Source organism: Pteronotus mesoamericanus, unplaced genomic scaffold, assembly GCF_021234165.1.
Source record: "Pteronotus mesoamericanus isolate MK-2021 breed Mesoamerican mustached bat unplaced genomic scaffold, CSHL_Meso_final contig_20, whole genome shotgun sequence".
Classification (NCBI taxonomy): domain Eukaryota; kingdom Metazoa; phylum Chordata; class Mammalia; order Chiroptera; family Mormoopidae; genus Pteronotus; species Pteronotus mesoamericanus.
This window is the reverse complement of record NW_026555085.1, coordinates 19,438,741-19,457,978: the sequence shown is the minus strand read 5'-3', so window position 1 is coordinate 19,457,978 and position 19,238 is coordinate 19,438,741. Positions and strand designations below refer to the sequence as shown.

The following is a 19,238-nucleotide window of genomic DNA, read 5'->3' as shown; positions in this document are numbered from 1 at the left end:
TAAGGGAATTTGCTGGCATTATCATATTTATTTTCTGTAACAACGCTGCAGGTGGTCCTCCAGAGTGCCAAATATTATAAAACTGGTTAACCTCCATCGATCATTTGCTGGTATTGGCCACTGGGATAGGTGCTTTATGAACACTTAATCTTCATAAATACCCTATGAGAGAATTATTCTCATGGTCCTCATTTAAAATATCAGGTAACTGAGGCTCACAGGGGTTAAGTAAGCTTATACAGTTGCAAGTGGAGGATGGAATTGGTGCTGAATCTGAAGTCTCTCTGACTCCAAAGCTAGCCCTCTTAAACCCTCCCTCAGGGAAATGTGGGCATTTTGAGTGTCCTGCATCATCTTTCTTGTCCTCTTGATTCAGAAATGCGAGCACAGATAGTGATTCAGAAAGTTGCCTCACAAACTTGGTTCCTGGATAGAATAAGCACAGGCAGAAGAAGACACTTTAGACATGTCTTCAGGGAGTAGGTTGGAATGATCTGTATAGCTTCTAAATTAGAAGAGTTTCCTTTCCTTGTGTGTCTATCCATGGAACCAAAAAGAAGATGGGGCATTGGCCTATGGAATCTACTCTGTGCAGGACCATGCTCACACTCTTACATGTGTGTGTCAGAGACAGGCTCTGCGGAAAGTCTTGGCATAGATAAATACATAAGGAAGCTGTTTCTGGAAACTCCAAAACTGACACAATGATTTAAGATTCTCAAATGAATTTCTGATGTCTATCTTTATGAGGCTGTTAGTACACTGTAAACATTACTTTTGATATAATCTCCCCTATACTGCAACTGGGTGATGGCTGAATCCTGAGTTACAATGAAAGCATTGTGCAATGTGGCGTGTGATCCATGAGATAATAGCAATGTTAACTGCTGTGTTCAGGCAGAGTGTAATTAATAAGTCAGGTAGGAAACAGGATCATGGCTTTTTTCTCAGGGGAAGACAGAACAGAATTTGACTCAAACCAACCATGAAGAAATGAACTAAATCAGAATATGTCCAAAAATTCATTCAACATTAATATGTCTGAGAAAAAGCTCAAGAAAATGAGCTGGTTTCTCTCCACCATATTTGTTCCATACAACAAGCATACTGATGTTTATTTGTTCACTTGATTGGTTTTTTTTTTCTTTTTTCTTTCACAGTTTTCATAAAAGTCTATTTCATTATTGGTGGGTAGCTCATTTAACAGTTGAAGACATTTAAATAATGTACGGGTGACTGCACGACTGCAGCACTGGTAACCAGATAGACAACGAACTCAACTAGAAACCAGCTAAGAAGGAACTGTCTATATATTGAAAACACATCTCTTGTTTAGCTCATCCTTTGTTTTGATCACCTTCTTGGAGGGAAAAAAAAGCCTGCTGGTCACACTGGAAATATATTAAGGCTAAGTCTTCTGATATCCATTCCCTCAGTTTTCTTTCAGCTGGACTAAGCCTCCAACTTCAGGGCAAGCCCAAGTTTGTGGCCTCCAGCATTAATGCTCTTCCCATCTGCCAGAGCAGACAGTGTAAGCTTCACACCAGGCCTCAGAGTCTGAGTGTAGCCCACTCCAATTAAACTAGAGTTGTTGACTTTTGCAGAAATGGATGCAGTGGGATCCAACTGATATTTAGCTGCAATGCCAAAGCGAGTGCAGTTGGTACCTGATGTCCAAGCAAGGTTTACTGAAGTGTCAAGATCTTCACATACTTTCTGATAAATTGAGCCTCCAAATTCTGTCCCATCATTCACATTAGTGGGTAGCTTGAAGTCCCCAGTCCTGTAGCCTACTGCAAATTTATTCCTTGTCAGCTTTGATTTGGCACTATCAAAGGTCACCTGGTATCCAGCAAGCCAACCCTCATAACCAAAGGCAGCTGAACCATGGATTGCAGGTCCAGCAAAATCAAAGTCAACATTGCACCCAAGGTTTATACATTCCCTCTTGTAAGAAGACTTGATCTTACCACTTTTCTTTCCTGTGTTTGGTGAAAAGGTGGTATCAAATGTCAGTTTCAAACCCTGACATATCTGGTCTTCAATTGCGATTTCTGTTCCCAGAGCGTTATCAGTGTTCCATTTCTCTGTGAAAGTCAGACGATACTCACACCATTTATATTTGGTCTCCAAGGTCCCGGTAACTTTACCAGTGTCTGTATTAGAGGAACCACACATTGAGAATTCCACGCCACTGCACGACTTTGTTTTTAAGTCCAGTTTCACCAACCCAAAACCAAATCCTTTGTTGAAAATATCTCTGGCAGCTTTGCCAAGGTCAGCATATGATGGAGGGATACAGATTGGCCGAGTGCAACTCTGTCCGTAGGTTGCCATGACGAGGCCGCGGGAAAAGGTGATCTAGTGGTCTCCTGAGGGGGAACTTTGCCACAGTTCGGCACGCTTTGGGTCGAGATGCGGCTGCTGTGACTGGATGGCGAAGTGAAGGAGACACCATTCTGCCAGCCGCAACCCTGTCCTCCCTGGTTTTTTTTTAATCAAATTTTTTATTGTATTTTTTCCATTACCATTTGTCCTTCTTATACCCCGGCCCCCACCCATCAATTACCACACTGTTGTTCAAGTCCATGAGTCCTCTTTCCTTTTTGCTCAACCCCTGAACCCCATAACCTTCCCCCCAGAACTGTCGGCATACTCTCTACCTATGACTTTCTCTCTATTTTGCTTGTTAGTTCAGTTGGTTCATTAGATTCCATATATGAGTGAATCATATGGTATTTGTCTTTCTCTGACTGGCTGACTGGCTTATTTCACTTAGTCTAATGTTCTCCAGGTCCATCCATGCTGTGGCAAAGCATAAGATTTTCTTCTTTTTTACAGCTGAGTAGTTTTCAGTAATTATTTCTTCAAATAGGTTCTCTTTTTTGTTATGTCAAAATCCATTATAAAATATTAAAAAGTTTAAATCCATTATAAAATCTCAGCCATTAAAACATGACACCAGCACAGAAGTAATCTAGCTTGATTGGTTTTTTTAAAACTGCTGGTTTCACCTCATCAAGGTTACTAAATTTCATCCAACAGAATTTGTTGTCAGATTGAGATCCTGAAGAGATTTGGAAGAAAGTGAGCTCATTAGACTCAAAGATGCCCTGTACATCTGCAAGTGCAGGTGTCAAGTTCCACATGGGGTGGACAAGAAATGAGTCTACTCAGCCCTAATAAAGGGTCCAAGAGTGGTGCAATGAGTTACGAGATACAAAAATGAACATGTGCCTCCTCAGGTCCCATGGCATCTTGGCCAGAGACACCAAATGCTCATGCTTCAGCCTTTCAACAGCAGAAAGGGGGGCTGAGATAAGAGACATGATCATGATCTTGTCTTCCTCCATCTCATGTCTACAAACATTTCAATGAGAGAGAACCCTTATAGATTCCTTACCTGAGTAGCCCAATCACTCAGGGCTTTGAAAACTGCACTTACTGTTAATCCCACCTCTGGTGTGAAATATCCATGCATTACTATGTAAGCCACTTAACCACCCTATATGTCTTATAGGACTCCTTTGTGAACTGGAAATATCAACCCTTGCATTAACTACCCTCATGGGTTATGTAAATAGGAAGAGTAAATAGGAGAGTGTTCTGAAACTCTGTGAACCCTGTAATTCAAAGTTTCATTATTACTTCCCTTAATACCAATACTATTTCAGTCTCTTCTCATCTCTACACTCAGCAGCTGTGGGAAATTAGCAGGTATAATGCAGGGCTCCGCACACACATGTTCTCAACCAGCACCCCGGCGCTACTGCAACCAGACAAGGGCCTGTTATATGTAAATCATAGGAAAACTTTACAAACTCGCATTTATTTTTTCAGTTCAATATTTTTTATAAGAGTTTTAGGCTCTCTCCTTCCTGGATCTTGACTGATGAATAACAAATGAGGTTTAGAATGGGACTATGTCCAATTAAATTCACCTCAGTTTTAAACTTTGTCATTCATAACCCCTCCAGTCGACCAGCCTCCAGTCCCTTGGAGTGCCAGCTACAACTTGACAATGGGGAAAAAATTTCAGTGAACTAACTTGCTGAAATTTGAGGTGGGAGAGGCTTAAAGTTTCCCCTCTGTAAGCAGCCTTAACCTTATAAAATCTTGCTGCTAAAATCTCCTTCCCCTTGCAATTAGATATGTGCTGTTCACCACATAGTGTTCTAAGAACGTCTTTGAGAGAAGACCTTTATCACCCAAATAAACTTGCTTTCTGGGATTCTAGGGAGTGCAAAGTGCTGGAATGTGCCTGGTGGGCTGGCTTAGAAATGAGGAGAAAACATTTGGCGAAGGGAAGGAAGGCAGAGCTGAACTTTTTAAGCTGAGGGGGTGAGGAGAAAGGGCCCGGGGTCCCTCCTGTCTGTGAGCTGTCAGTGCACTGCAGGCCTGCTCGCAGGCCAAGTAGGGTTGAAAAGCTCTAATTAGATTAGTGATGTTTTGCTAGAAGGCAGAAAGCTTAAAACATTAACTTTTTAAACAAGTACATCAGTTCTGAGTAAACATTATTCTTTTTAGTCGTATGGTCTGAGTCAGCCTATTTCCAGGACGGTGGTAATGCATGCGTTTGATTCCTGAATGTAAATATGCTTTCAATTTTACTATGCAAATCCCTGGATTTTAGAATGCTTCTCCAGGGCTTGCAACTAGCTATCTGCTGCTCTCTTCTCTCCTAACTGATGGGATCCTCCTTCTGCCAGGTACCATGGGACAGCTGGTGGCATCCCTTGGGAGTCTCACTGGAGTTCCCAGTTTCCTTGGCCCTCTGGGTTGAATGGCATTTTGTCGTTTAAAGGATGCAGCTCATATTTTTCACCAAATTGTTCAAATTAATCCAATTTTTTATATTCATATATACAGAGGTCCCAAATCTTCTTCTGAAAGTAACTATCAGAAGCAACAATCCAGCAAGATTTTTTAATGTACACCAATCTGAGTAGAATTGTAAGACTGTTATGGTGACCCTGTGGCATTGGTCAAGACCCAGTTTTCACATGTGTCTAATGTACAATAGATGTTGCATAATTATCTGGTTTGTTGTAAGGATTAACAAAGACAACATATAAAGGGGCTAGCTCAGTGACTAGCTTTGACATACATAATCCATATTAGTACCCTCTGGCCCCTTTCTTTCTGCTCCTTCATGCTTCAGGTGAGGGGCAAGAAACAGAGGTGAAATAGAAACGCTGAGTCCACTACCTCTCCTTCATGGGATAAGAACCTGTGGAACTATGTGGGACCTTAAATTTCCCCTTTCCAGCATCATTTCTTACTAACTCAAGCAAACCCACACCCAACATTACAGCCACACCCATCTATTTGGTCACAAATGTGCCTGTACTTCTATGCTTCCATGCATCTGGTTCCCTCTGTCCTCAACTTCCTTCCCATCTTTCTTCATATAGCACAAAGTCCTATACTTCCACAATACCCAATTCAATATCACGCCCCTGAAGTCTTCCCTGATTGTTTACTCCTATCACCAGCAGAGTTATTCACCACACACACATCCACACGCACACACACCCCTGCCCATGTTTTTCGCACAATGCAAGAGTCCTGGTTGAGTTTCTGTCTAATGCGGTGTTGTTGGGTATTCATTTTTCTCTGGGTCCCAGAAGACTATGGGTCCCTCAAAGGCAGGAATTTATAGTTGAATTCCTGGAACATAGCACAGTGCTCAGCACATATTCAACACTGAATAAATATGTACTGAGTGAATAAATGAATGAATGTCATGACTGGGTTGCTCTCTGAATGAAGGGTGGAAAGATCATGAAAGAAAATTCACCCAGTAAAATGGCCCCTCATGTGACAAAGCCTCTCCTCCAATAGACTGCAAATGCTTTCTGAGTGCTCAGCTTTAACTATTGTACCATGGAATGGAGTAATGTCCCAGGTATCACTTGTGAACCCCTCAACCATGGTGACTGCAGCTGCAGCCGTGGGTTCCACCACTGTTCCCACTGCTCGGTTTCATGCTCCATCCCCTCACCATCTCCTGCGGGGACAAACAAAAGCTGCCAGGCAGCAGTCCCAGAAGTGGTGGGAGTCGGGTAACTCATCCTAAGTAAGCTTCAGCTAGGAAAACAAAGAAGACAGAAGAAGATAGAGTGTTTTAGTCCCCACATCCTCACAGAAATGCATGCTGCTTCTCCTTGTGAGGGCAGAAGAGAGACCTGGGAGAAATGAATCGTTATTGGAAGTTCTGCCTCACTTTCATTATGGTGATCCCGCGAAGAGTATCCCACATGACACATGTCAACTGTCACTGAGCCACATGTAACAAAGCTAAGTTACAAACTAAAGGCACTTTGGAAATGTGAAAAATGCCTGAACTAGAGTTTTAAGCAATGGTGCATACAGATATCAGAAAAATTAGAATAGTGTCTTTCTCCTTTCCCTCCTTGCATCCTCACTCCATTCTTTTATCTTTCTCATCACCTCCTTTTGAATTGCAGCTATAGTGGGGAGATGGAATGGGGAGAGAATGAGTGTGAAGGAAGAATGTTTAGAGAAAAATAAGAGTTGTTCTCCAGGATCAGAGAACTGATTGTCTGGCCTGTGTTATGACTTTCTGAGGAACTAAAGGGATAACGGAAAATACAGGTGACTTTGATGACATCTATTGCAAAAAGTAAGCTCTGTCCCTCCAGAAATTCTCTTTAAGTCTGCATTAGCAATTATGCCTATAAGAATTAAACCAGCCCTTCCTAAACACATGTATATATTCAATCTATACTACATTGTTGAGATTAATGGTCTCATTTTTAAAAAAAGATTTACAAATGTGCTGAAGGTTATGATTTAATTTTTGATCTAGTTCATTGCTTTTTAACAGATTTTTACAAACTAATAATAACTTCATTTCATTTCAGTTGAGACGCTCATATAACATAGCCAATGTAGTATTTTACCATAGTAAAAACATTTTAAAAAGTTTATTCTTCACCCTAAGATATGTTTATTTATTTTAGAGAGAGAGAGAGAGGGAGAGAGAAGGGAAGAGAGAGACAGAGAGAGAGATAGTAAACCTATACCCTAAGTAAGTGCCCTGACCAGGAATCGAGCCCACAACTTTTTCCTATGCAGGATGATGCTCCAATCAACTGAGCCACCTGGTCAGGGCCATAGTAAAAACATTTTTAGAATCACCTGTTATCATCATTTCATAAATGAAAGTCTTATCACCAAGAATTAGGACAAATATATCCTCAGAAAGAACAAAAAAAAGAGATTCACCATACTTACCTTATCATAAGGTATTTATGCTGTGATACCATCCTTTACTGTCATAGGGTACCTATCTATGACATCACCCTTACTCTGTCATAGGGTACCTACCCTATGATACCATCCTTATTCTGCCATAGGGTATGCACACTGTGACAGTGTAAGGATGGCAGATCTTTTTTGTCCTTTATAAATATCAGTCCCTATTCCTCAGGGAATTGCTCATGGAGATCAAATCCATTGTATTACAAATGAAAAAAATGAGGCTTAGAAAGTCCATTTAACACATATTCATTACATTCCAATTATTTATAAGGTTCCATTCTGGGTAGCTCAAGAAATTTAGATACTTGTAACATAAGGGTCCCTACTACCATGGAGCTTACAATGACCTTGGAGAGATGACATATGCAAAAATAATGTCAAAACAAGACATACCACTTACTTGAAACTGGTTCACTAGGAGTCTCAGCTATATGAAACACAGTGAGGAAATAGTGTGTAAAGGAGAAAAGACCTCAGGGACTTAAACTCAGGACCTAAAGTTTATGCACATTATTTACAGAAAAGTCCTCCCTTGAAGCATCATTTCAGACAAGAATCTAGAAGTCCTGGTGGCCCTATATGTCAGTCCACAGTACATGAAACTAATAAATCAGAAGAGATATTTGGGACTACTAGGAAGACCTGTGCAGGCAGGTATAATTGACTGTGATGGAGTGTTGACAACAGTGATAGTTGTAAACAAAGGGGATATGAAAAAACTACTGAAATCGACAAGACATTTGGGCCACTTAGCATAGAGGCAAATGACTCTGTAGACATAAATAAACCCTGAAGGCAGCACTGTGTCAAAGCACAGGACAATTACTGATTGTAGCTGATAAGACAGAGAGTCTCATGAAGTGGTAACCCCTACTCAATTACCAAAGGATCAATTTATTGTTTATTGTTTGGGGACCTTGAAAATGCCCATTTTGTAAAATATGCAGTCAAGTAAAATAATTTCTTTCACAGGCATGCCTGATTAACAGAGTTGGCCCTGGGTTGATAAGTATTTATCTTATGAGTACAGTAAAAATTCAAAGGGACTGTAAGACCTGCCTATCTACGTTATTCAGTATTCTTCCCTTACAAGTACGGGGAATCATTGTCCTTGTTCAGTGTGTCAGGGCTGTGTGTGTGCCTCCTACATCTTCTTCTGTTCTTCCTGCCCCTAAAAATAATCCATATGGTATTTTTCTTTTTTCTGGTGCTCTGGGAATGAAGGAACTGCTTTTTCTCTCAGGTGAAAATGGCTGCCCCTATATTCATTTCTGCTCTATTTTCATGAATCATATAATCAACAAAGTAATGCTAATCTGTACTCTATTTTTTTTTAATTACAGGTATGTCCACACTTGCCTCCCATGTCTGCATCATGGGTAATAGACCTGCATTAGTTATTATGCATTGACAGTGTCCTCACATTTTGTTCACTTTGATGCCTGAGTTTGACTCAGTGGCTTTTGATTCCTAAGGGGTGAGGACAGCGGTTGGGTATAGGCAGCCTCCCAGATGAAAGCCTGCCAAGCCAAAAATGCTGACTGGTGAGAGAGAAATTAAGTGGCCAACTTGAGATTTTTGAGGAGTCCAGTGTGATGCAAATGGAATACCAGGGCACAAATGTGTACACTTTCTCCAGAGTTTACTTCTAATACTCATTACAGATGTTTTCTAATAAAGAACAGTTGACTGGCCCCTGATGGTGAGGATACTACTTACTTTTGGAGGAGAAGAGTTCTTTGTAAGGAAGCTCCAAATCATAAACATCTGAAAGAACCTGCAGCCAGCAGAGTTTCTGCCCCCACCTTTGGGACACCCTCACAGTTCCCCCAAATCTCTGACCCACTTCATGTTTCTGAAAGACTCAGCTGCCACTTCTGCACCAATATTAATGGTGACTAGGACCATTAACACAACCCTGTTTGTGCTGGGTCAGCTGTGTTTATGGGGAAACAAGACAAAAAACATGTTTTCCTAGGAGGTCTAGGGTCTGGAGAATTACCCATATATGACTCAGAAATAAGATGGGTTCTTGCATGTATTGCAAAAAGTATTGACAGAAAGGTAACAAGAGTTAATTATTTGAATTTCTATTCCAGTGCATTAAGGGAACTGACTTTTCTCCTTCTTTCCAGGAAAAGAACTTGTGAGCAAGACCAGGATCAGGATGAGAGGAGTGAACGGGTGGGTTTGTGCAAGTTCAGGGTTGGATCCTGTGTCCTTTTAAAAGAATTTTTTTAAAAGCAGCTTAAGATTTACAAAAACACTGAGAGGGAGGTACAGAGATTTCCCATATACACCGTCCCCCTCCACATGCACCATGTATAGCCTCCCCCATTATCACTAACACTCACAAATGCTACATTTTTTATGAATCTACAATGACACATCATAATCACCCAAAGCCCATGGTTTACCTTAGCGTTCACACTTGGTATTGTATATTCTATGGGTTTTGACAAATGTGTAATGACATATTGTAATCAGCATGCTATCATAGAGTATTTTCACTTGAAAATCCTCTGTGCTCTGCTCATTTGTCTCTTCCAACCCCACACACTAATCACTCATATTTTTTATTGTCTCCATTTTTTTTGCCTTTCCTAGAATCCCATATAATGGGAATCATACAGTCTGTAGCCTTTTCAAATTTTCTTCTTTCACTTAGCAATATGCATTTAAGTTTCCTTCATGTCTTTTCATGGCTTGATAGTTCATTTCTTTTGGCACCAAATAATATCCATTGTCTGGGTGTATATTTATTCACCTACTAAAAACATCTTAGACACTTCCAAGTTTTGATGATGATTAATAAAGCTTCTATAAGCATCTATGTGCAAGTTTTTGTGTGGCCATAAGTTCTCAAATTCTTTGCATAAATACCAAAAAGCATGACTGCTGTATTGTATGGTAACAGTATGTTTAGTTCTGTAAGAAACTGCAAGATGTCTTCCTAAGTGGCTGTAGCATATTGCATTCCTACCAACAATAAATTAGAGTTCCTGTTGCTTCACATCTTCAAAAGCATTTGCTGTTGTCAGTGTTCTGGGTTTTAGCCATTCTAATAGTTGTGTAGTGTTACCTCACTGTTGTTTTAATTTGTAGTTTCCTGAGGACGTATAATGTGATGCATCACTTCATTTGCTTATTTGTCATCTGTATATATATTTGGTTATGTATCTGTTAAGGTTTTTGGTTCATTTTTAACTGGGTTTGTTTTTCTTATTGTTGAGATTTAAGAGTTCTTTGTATATTTTGAATAAAAGTCCTTTATCCGATATAGCTTCTGCAAATATTTTCCCCTGGTCTGTGGCATGTCTTTTAGTTCTCTTGAGTTACCTTTTGCAAAGCAATTTTTACTTTGCAAAACTGAAGTCCAGCTTGTTAATTATTTCTTTCATGGATAATATCTTTGGTGTAGTATCTAAAAAGGCATCACCATATTCAAGATCATCTAGGTTTTCTCCCATGTTATCTTCTAGGAATTTTATAGTTTTATGTTTTACATTTAGGTCTGTGACCAATTTTGGTTAATTTCTGTGAAGGGTATAATGTCCAAGTCTAGGTTAATTTTTTTAACATGGATATTCAATCTTGTCTCTAAAAAATGTTGATATTTTGTTCATCATGGGATTTTTCACATACATATTTATTTCCTCAAATATTGCATTACATTATTATTTTGATTACTCATTTTGATTTTTTTTGGTAACTCCTTAAATTTTTTCATGAAAGTGACTTCTTTTCTCTTGTCTCTGCCTGAATAAGCAAAATTACCCATTATTATAAAATTCTACCATGTACTAATACAAGGTAGCAAAAAGAGCATTAGGTTTTAAGTAAGAAGCTCAGGTTTGTGACTTTAAGCAAGTCATAAACGTCTGAGCCCCCTGATCCCTATATGCAAAATGAAGATAGAACATTGCAGACTACCTAACGTGAAGTGGGATAATGGGTCTGAAAGAGTTGTGAAAATGTAAAGCAGTATACATTAAAGCATTATCATAGTGCTATACCTTCTATGATATCTTGTTTGTGTGTCAGCAAAACACAAGCACACTCAATAAAAGCAGTGATGAAATTAGTGAATTCCATTTTTTCAGGGTAGTAAAAAGATTTGTATGCTATTAGACTATATAGAGCTTCTCTCACTTACATTTTGTGCAAAGACATTAAAGTTGCTTATGTTCTTTGAATGCAGGGGACTTTTTACCAAAAAGTCAGATGTCAGGGAGTATGGCCAGTCTACTTGTCCACTGCAGAGCACAATTACATAAAAAAGAATGATCAATTTCTGAGGGGACTTGAAGTATCTCTTGTGACACAGGTCTGTCAGTGCTAAAACTGGAGAAGTGTCAAACTGGGAGACAAGTGAGCCACTCTGAGATGCATGATGTAGGCATTGGAAAGAGCCTAGACTGAGAATTGGGTGCTAAGCATTTTATTCTTAGCTACAGTCACAGCTGATGTAGTGACTTTGGGCAAGTCAGTCACTTACTCTCTGAACCTTGGTTCCTCTGTGTACAAAATTAGAGAGTTGGACCTAGTGTCTACCTAAACAGCACATATATTAAGCATGTACTATATTCTGGAAATGTGAGAAATATTCCCTAGGCCTTATCTTATTGAATCCTACTAACAACTCTATGGTATAAATACTATTACTATTCTCCAGTGACAGACAACACAGAGGATTAAGAAAGGCCCAAATTCAAGAACACCAGGTGAGCCAATGTATCATGTCCATAATTAATATGGCCTCTTGAGCCAAAGCTCAATTCCCAGCCCCACTACATGCCTAGATGTGTTACCTTGGGGGACTTCCTTCATCTCTGTTCCTCAGTAATATGGGGGTTTTCTATTTGGTCATTTAGAGTGCTTCAGTTAGTGCCTGGCACAAGTTTAAAACGATGCAAGTGTTTGTTAGATAAATAAAAAGAAGTACTCGTTCTTGCAGACCGCTGCTCCTCTCAAAGACCTCTTCTGATTTTATGAATGGCCATGCCCTTTTACTTGCCACAGAGGTAGAAAAAAGACTGCTAAATGCAAAGCATGTATGTGATAATGAAGGGCTAATAGACTTCCCTCATTCCCCAAACACAGTCTCAAAGAAAACACTGTTAATTCTCATGGAGTGTCTGTGTGATTAAGAATCTGTGAATTCACTCCTAGGCATCTTTAAAGAAAAAAGAAATCAGCACAACCTTTGCGTTGTGCCTTGACATTAAATTTGCAAGGCTTTGCCATTTGGAACTTTTAACATCACTGAAGCTTAGAGTTTCTTTGTTGTAATTATCTGAGAAGAACAGAGAAGTTTTTAGTTTTCAACCATCATGAAAAGTGATCATGTTTATCTTTTCATAGCTCATTTGGAGGTATTTTTTCCCCATTATGTTTCTTACTATTGTTTAAATGTAATGTCCAAGCCCTGGCTGGTTGGCTCAGTGGATTGAGCACTGACCTGTGAACCAAAGGGTTGCCAGTTCGATTCCCAGCCAAGTCACATGCCTGGGTTGCAGGCCAGGTCCCTAATAGGGGGTATGCGAGAGGCAACCACACATTGCTATTTCTCTCCCTCTCTTTCCCCCTCCCTTCCCTTCTGTCTAAAAATAAATAAAAAAATGTAATGTCCTAGATAAAAGGGTTTGATTTTAATTTCTAATATTCTCACAAAAATCACCAGATATCTTGTGAGATTATTTGCTAGTTCCTATGTATTATGTACAATTTATTCAATAAATTTTCACTCAGTATGTATTATATGCTAGGCACATTTATTCAATACCTTTCTTTGGAACAGTTAAAGCAGTTTCTAAGATATACATACTGATATCCTATTTTTTGTTTCAGAGGAAAGGAAGAAAGTCAAAGAAACTCAATTTTACATCACACAACTTACAAAGAGCTCCAGGAAGATGATACTGTGATTTATAAAAGAATGTCAGAATTCCAGTAAAGATGGAGGCATAGGTAGACTTGTTTTACCTTCTCACATAACCATAAGAAGAATCACAACTAACCTCAAAACAAAAAGCACACAGAAATGCCAGAAAACCAAATTGTATGAAAGTGTGACAACGAAGGATTTAAAGAAGCAAAATTCACCCAGACTGGTACAAGGAGCAGAGATGGGGAGTCAGGGTGGAGAGAATGCAGAGCGGGAATGTGGCATGGCATGGTGGCAGTGGCAGTGGCAGCAGTGGCAACAAAACAAGTGGTCCCACATTCACAGTTAAAAATCAGTTGGGATACCTTGGGAGTGAGCAATCCCTGCCCCAGGCCAGACTGCAAAACCTAAGGTTTCAGTGCCAAGAAGATAAAACCTCACAACTACTGGCTATAAAAACCATTGGGTGTTGAGGGTGGCAGAAGAAACTGCCAGTTTCTCAGGACAGTTCATTTAAAGGGCTTGCACAGACTTAAAATGTATGCAAACCCACTCACTCTGGGAATCACGACCAGGGCAACAGCTAGAAGGGTGCCAGTCACATACGAGAAGTCAGTAAAGTAAGTGAAACAGAATGAGTGCCAGGCAAACCTCCGGAAGCCAGGCAGTGGCACTGCCCCCTCTCCAACCCTACCCCACTCCACAGAGCCACATGGAGATGAAGCAGTGTTCCCCACCCTGGTGAATACATAAGGCTCTACCCCATACAACTTAACTGGTACACTAAGACAGGAAGTCAAAGCAGCTCTGCCTAGCATACACAGAAACAAACACAGAGAGGCTGCCAAATTGAGGAAACAAAGAAAAATGATCCAAATGGAAGAACAGAACAAAACTCCAGAAAAAATAACTAAACAAAATGGAGATTGCAAACCTATGAGATGCAGAATTCAAAACATCAATTATCAGGATGCTCAGAGAATGGAGTATAGCAAAAACATAAGGGGAAAAATGAAAGCTACACCAAGTGGAATAAAGAAAAATCCATAGGGAACTAGCAAAGAAGGGAAGGAAGCCAGGATTCAAATCAATGATTTGGAACATAAGGAAGAAATAAACATTTAACCAGAACAGAATGAAAAAAACAAGAATTCAAAAAAATGAGGAGAGTATAAGAAGATTTTGGAACATCTCCAAAAGTGCCAACATCCAAAGCATAGGGATGCCAGAAGAAGAAGAGGAATAGAAAGAAATTGAAAACTTATTTGAAAAAATAATGAAAGAAAACTTCCCTAATTTGGCAAAGGAAATAGACATACAAGTCCAGAAAGCACAGAAAGTCTCAAACAAGTTGGGCCCAAAGAGGATCCCACACAAGAAACATCATAATTAAAATGTCAAAGGTTAAGATAAAAAGAAAATCTTAAAAGCAGCAAGAGAAAGCAAGAGAATTATTTACAAAGGAGTTTGCATAAGACTGTCAGTAGATTTCTCAAAAGAAATTTTGCAGGCAAGAAGAAACTCACAAGAAGTATTCAAAGTGATGAAAAGCAAGAACCTACAACAAAGATTATTCTATCCAGCAAAGCTATCATTTAGAATTGAAGCACAGATAAAGTGCTTCTGACAAGGTAAAATGAAAGGAATTAATCATCACCAAACCGTTATTACATGAAATGTTAAAGAGCCTTATTTAAGAAAAAGAGTAAGATCAAAACTATGAACATTAGAATAACAACAAACTCACTACTATCAACAACTGAATCCAAAAAACAAAATCAAAAACAAACTAAGCAGACAACCAAAACAGAAACAGAATCATAGATATGGAGATCCTTTGGAGGGTTATCAGCTGGGAGGGGGAAGGGGAAAAATAGGGGAAAGGTACAGGGATTAAGAAGCATAATGGGTAGGTACAAAACAGAGAGGGAGATGTTAGAATAGTACAGAAAATGGAGAAGCCAAAGAATTTATATGAATGACCTGTAGGCATGAACTAAGGATGGGGGAGTGCTGGAGGGAACTAAGTGCCAGGGAGAGGTGGGCAAAGGGGAAAAACTGGAACAACTGTAATAGCATAACCAATAAAATATACTTTTTAAAAAGAGAATGTCAGTCAGCTAAGTCTGTCCGTTAGTAGAACCATCTCACAAGGCTCCTTGTCAACTACAATCAGACATGGATGGGCACAAAGCTGATTTCCTCATTTTGCTTGGAGGTTTCTACTTCAGTCTTCAATTGGCAAACAAACCTGAATTGTTGTGGTTTCCCAAGTCCTATGTGCAGATTTAAAGACTTCTGCTGCTGGGTTTCTTTGCCTATGTGTGGCTGAGTCAGACCTTTCCATTGCTAGTAGGAGGAACAGTGGAGCACCATAATCCCTCCAGTTTCTTTGCCCAGCCTAGTCTCAGTGATAGTAGCTGACAATGTAATACTCATTCAGCAGCTGATTATAATTAAAAATATCAGAATAATTAAAGTCCTCAGCTTGACAAGCAGAGCCATAACTTTGCCTTCAGACATTCCTCTCTAATTAGTTAATTAATCCTAATGCAAATTATAAGCAATAATTAGTCAGCCAAGCTTGACATAAAAGTCTGCTGACTTACAGCTAAAAGGCTTTCTGGTTGCTGGTTTGTAGTTTCTAAAGGTGTCTTTTGTCCACTCATGGTTTCTGTATCCATCCTACTTCGAACTTTCTGCCGACACATAGATACTCGAAGCAATTTGAGCTGGAGAAAACCACAGCTATAAAAACCTGTATTACCACAGGCATTTTTCAGTTTGACATAATAAATTGCATGCTCAGTATCTGTATTGAATATCAATTTGGAGTATATCCTTTTCAGGGGAAAAAAAACTAGAGTGAGAAGATAGAGAGGAGGCGGGGATATTTTGACCCAAAGCATGGTCTGTGATATACTTCACATTCATTTGCACTAGATCACTGAGGTGCTTTCAAGCATGTGCCAGAAACTGAGTCATAACAAAGCATATCTGAAATTTGATATCTCTGTAATAGAAAAGCTAATATTTGGTCCAGATTTTCAGTGAATTTAAACAGATCCGGAATCTGTTAAGCAAGATAATTTGAATTCTCTTCTAATAAATCTAAAACTGGATATTGTATTTACTATATAGCTCTGTTCCTTATGAGCAAAATTCCCTCCTTCTAAAGCTGCAAAGGTACAAAAGCATGATCTTACAGAACGTTGGGTCAATAGTTTCTGGACATCTCAGACAAATAAATATTCTACCACAAGTCGCTCCAAATCTTCACCATCCAGGGACCCAAAGAGTCTGTCCTATGGACTAGCAGGTAATGCCTGAAAACATGATGTCAGAGTAACAAAAAAGCTACAGCTAAATTGACATGAAAATGTAAATATCTCTCAAATGCTGTCTTTGGCCATAACTCCATGACTTGGAAAGAATATTTTAGTACATTGATTGCAAGAATGGCCTAAATTATTCCTTTCCCTGTAGCTATGCTTCTTGCAATGTGATTTTGTAGCTCTTCCCATTAGGAAGCTGAATTCATTTCTCCACTGCTTGAATCTAGGTTTGTCTTATGACTTGATTTGGCCAAAAAGATGAGGTGGAAGTGACAGGGTGCCAATTATAAGCCTAGGCCTCAAGACATCTTGCAAACCTTTGCTTACTTTCTTGAAATCCTGTCTCTACCATGAGATAAGCTCAGGATAGCCTGCTGGTGGTTAGAAGACAGTATGACAGTGTGGTGATAATTGGGGGGAGGGGAGTATAAGGAGACTAACATATAATGGGAAAAATGCAATAAAGATTAAATTTAAAAAGACAGTATGAAATGAAGACAAAGCATCCCTCTTGGGCCCTCTTAAAAAGCTTAGCAAAAAATCAACTAAGACTAACAGAACCACCCAATTGACCTATAAACTCATGAGCTAAACAAATTGTTTTTGATGTAAGCAACCAAGGTTTGGGATGCATTGTTACATCACAATAGCTAACTTACACAAATATAAACAGAAGAGCATAGTCCAATGCTTCCTACCCTAATGGTGCAGAAGAAGGGGCCCTCATCTCACTTTATGTGTAAAATCTCCAAATATTCAGATCTCTTCTTACTTACTGCAGGAAGAGAAAGGAAAATGATATAGACTATTTTCATCTTTCTTATTTGAGCATTCTCTCATAACTTTTCTAACTTCTTTGTCTCAGCCTAAAAAATTGCTCAGACTCTCTAAACCTAAATATAATTCTCCCATTAATAATTCCCAATGCATCCCACCTCACCACTCCCAACTACAACCATAACTTTCTCCTTTCTATAAGCAGTAAACTTTTAAATGAAGAGTACGCATCCATTCTTCTACTTCCTCAATTGCCTTTCACCTTCCTAGCTACTATAAGCTGGCTTGCAGCACTACCAATGCACAGACGCTGTCTTCAATTGTGTTATAAATGACTTCCTAATTGTCAAATCTGATGATAATTCTCCCATTCCATCCTTTTATTAATGTAAACTCTTACTGAAGTGTTTATGTCTCTCTCTATATATACATAATATAATCCAGACTAATCTTTGAAACTCAAGATGCTTAAATTAATCACATTTTCAAAATTCTTTTTGCCATGTAAAGTAACATTCACAGATACCAAGGACTGGGATACAGATACCATTGGGGAGTCATGCTATCTAGCACACCATGGAACCATTACAAAAACAGATCCTAAAAAGTTATCTCATGTCACCTTTCAGCCATGTCTACCATTCCCCATGTTAACCATCATCCTAATCTCTAGTACCACATATTGGATTTTCTGATTTTAAATTTTATATAAGTAGAATAATGCATAACGTATTTTCTGCATCTGGCTTCTTTTGGTGATATTGCTTGAGAGATTTAGCCATAGTGTTTACTTTTATCAGAGTCTGGTATTCCAATATGTGAATATGTCACATATTGGAATCATTTGTTTAATCATTTTACTACTGCTAAACATTTTTTTTCAAATACATTTGTTTCTGCATACCCACCACCACTTTCCCTTGCCCCCTCCCTACTTCCCTCCCTCAGCTCTTCCCCTTTGGTTTTGTCCATGAGTCCTTGCTATATGTTCCTTGACTTTCCCCTTCCCTTCCTTTTCTCCGCCCCCGCCTCCTTCCTTCTTGTCTCTGTTGGTTTCTTTTCCTCTCAGTGTTGCTGGTCTTATTTTTCTTGCATCTTTGTATTGTTGGTTAGGTTCTGCTTATAGGTGAGATCGCACGGTATTTGTCTTTTGCCCCCTGGCTTATTTCGCTTAGCATAATGCTCTCAAGTTCCATCCATGCTGTTACGAAGTTTAGTAGTTCTTTTTTTCTTTCTGCTGTGTAGTATTCCATTAAGTATATGTACCATTACTTTTTGATCCAATCATCTACTGAGGGGCATTTAGGTTGCTTCCAACACTTGGCTATTGTAAATTGTGCTGCGATGAACATTGGAGTGCATAGGTTCTTTTGAATTGGTGTTTTGGTGTTCTTAGGGTATAGTCCCAGCAGGGGAATCACTGGATCAAAAGGCAGTTCCATTTTCAGCTTTTTGAGGAAATTCCACACTGCTTTCCTCAGTGGCTGCACCAGTCTGCATTCCCACCAACAGTGTACTAGTGTTCCCTTTTCTCCACAGCCTCGCCAGCACCTGTTGTTTGTGGATCTGTTTATGATGGCCATTCTGACCGGTGTGAGGTGGTACCTCATGGTGGTTTTGATCTGCATTTCTCTGATGGCTAGTGATGCTGAGCATCCTTTCAAATGCCTCTGGGCCCTCTGTATCTCTTCCTTGGAAAAGCGTCTGCCCAGATCCTTTGCCCATTTTTTTATTGGATTATTTGTCATCTTGCTGTGGAGTCGAGTGAGTTCTTTATATATCTTGGAGATCAAACCTCTATCTGATGGATCGTTAGCGAATATACTTTCCCATACGTTTGGCTCCCTTTTCATTTTGCTGATGTTTTCTTTTGCCGTGCAGAAGCTTCTTATTTTGATGAGGTCCCACTTGGTTATTCTTTCCTTTATGACCCTTGCTTTAGGAGACATATT

General features: G+C 39.3%; 1 protein-coding gene across 1 annotated transcript; it reads right to left on the bottom strand.

The window, feature by feature from the left end:
• Positions 1 to 1,338: 1,338 nt before the first annotated feature.
• On the bottom strand, positions 1,339 to 2,372 carry LOC129067084 (voltage-dependent anion-selective channel protein 2-like). Its single transcript, XM_054568813.1, has one exon. The coding sequence runs from the start codon at positions 2,335 to 2,337 to the stop codon at positions 1,453 to 1,455; it is 885 nt and encodes a 294-aa protein (XP_054424788.1). The 5' UTR covers positions 2,338 to 2,372; the 3' UTR covers positions 1,339 to 1,452.
• Positions 2,373 to 19,238: the final 16,866 nt, after the last annotated feature.

What these genes read in the sequence shown, in the direction of transcription:
- LOC129067084 (XM_054568813.1), bottom strand. Translation starts at nt 2,337, where the DNA reads ATGGCAACCTACGGACAGAGTTGCACTCGGCCAATCTGTATCCCTCCA.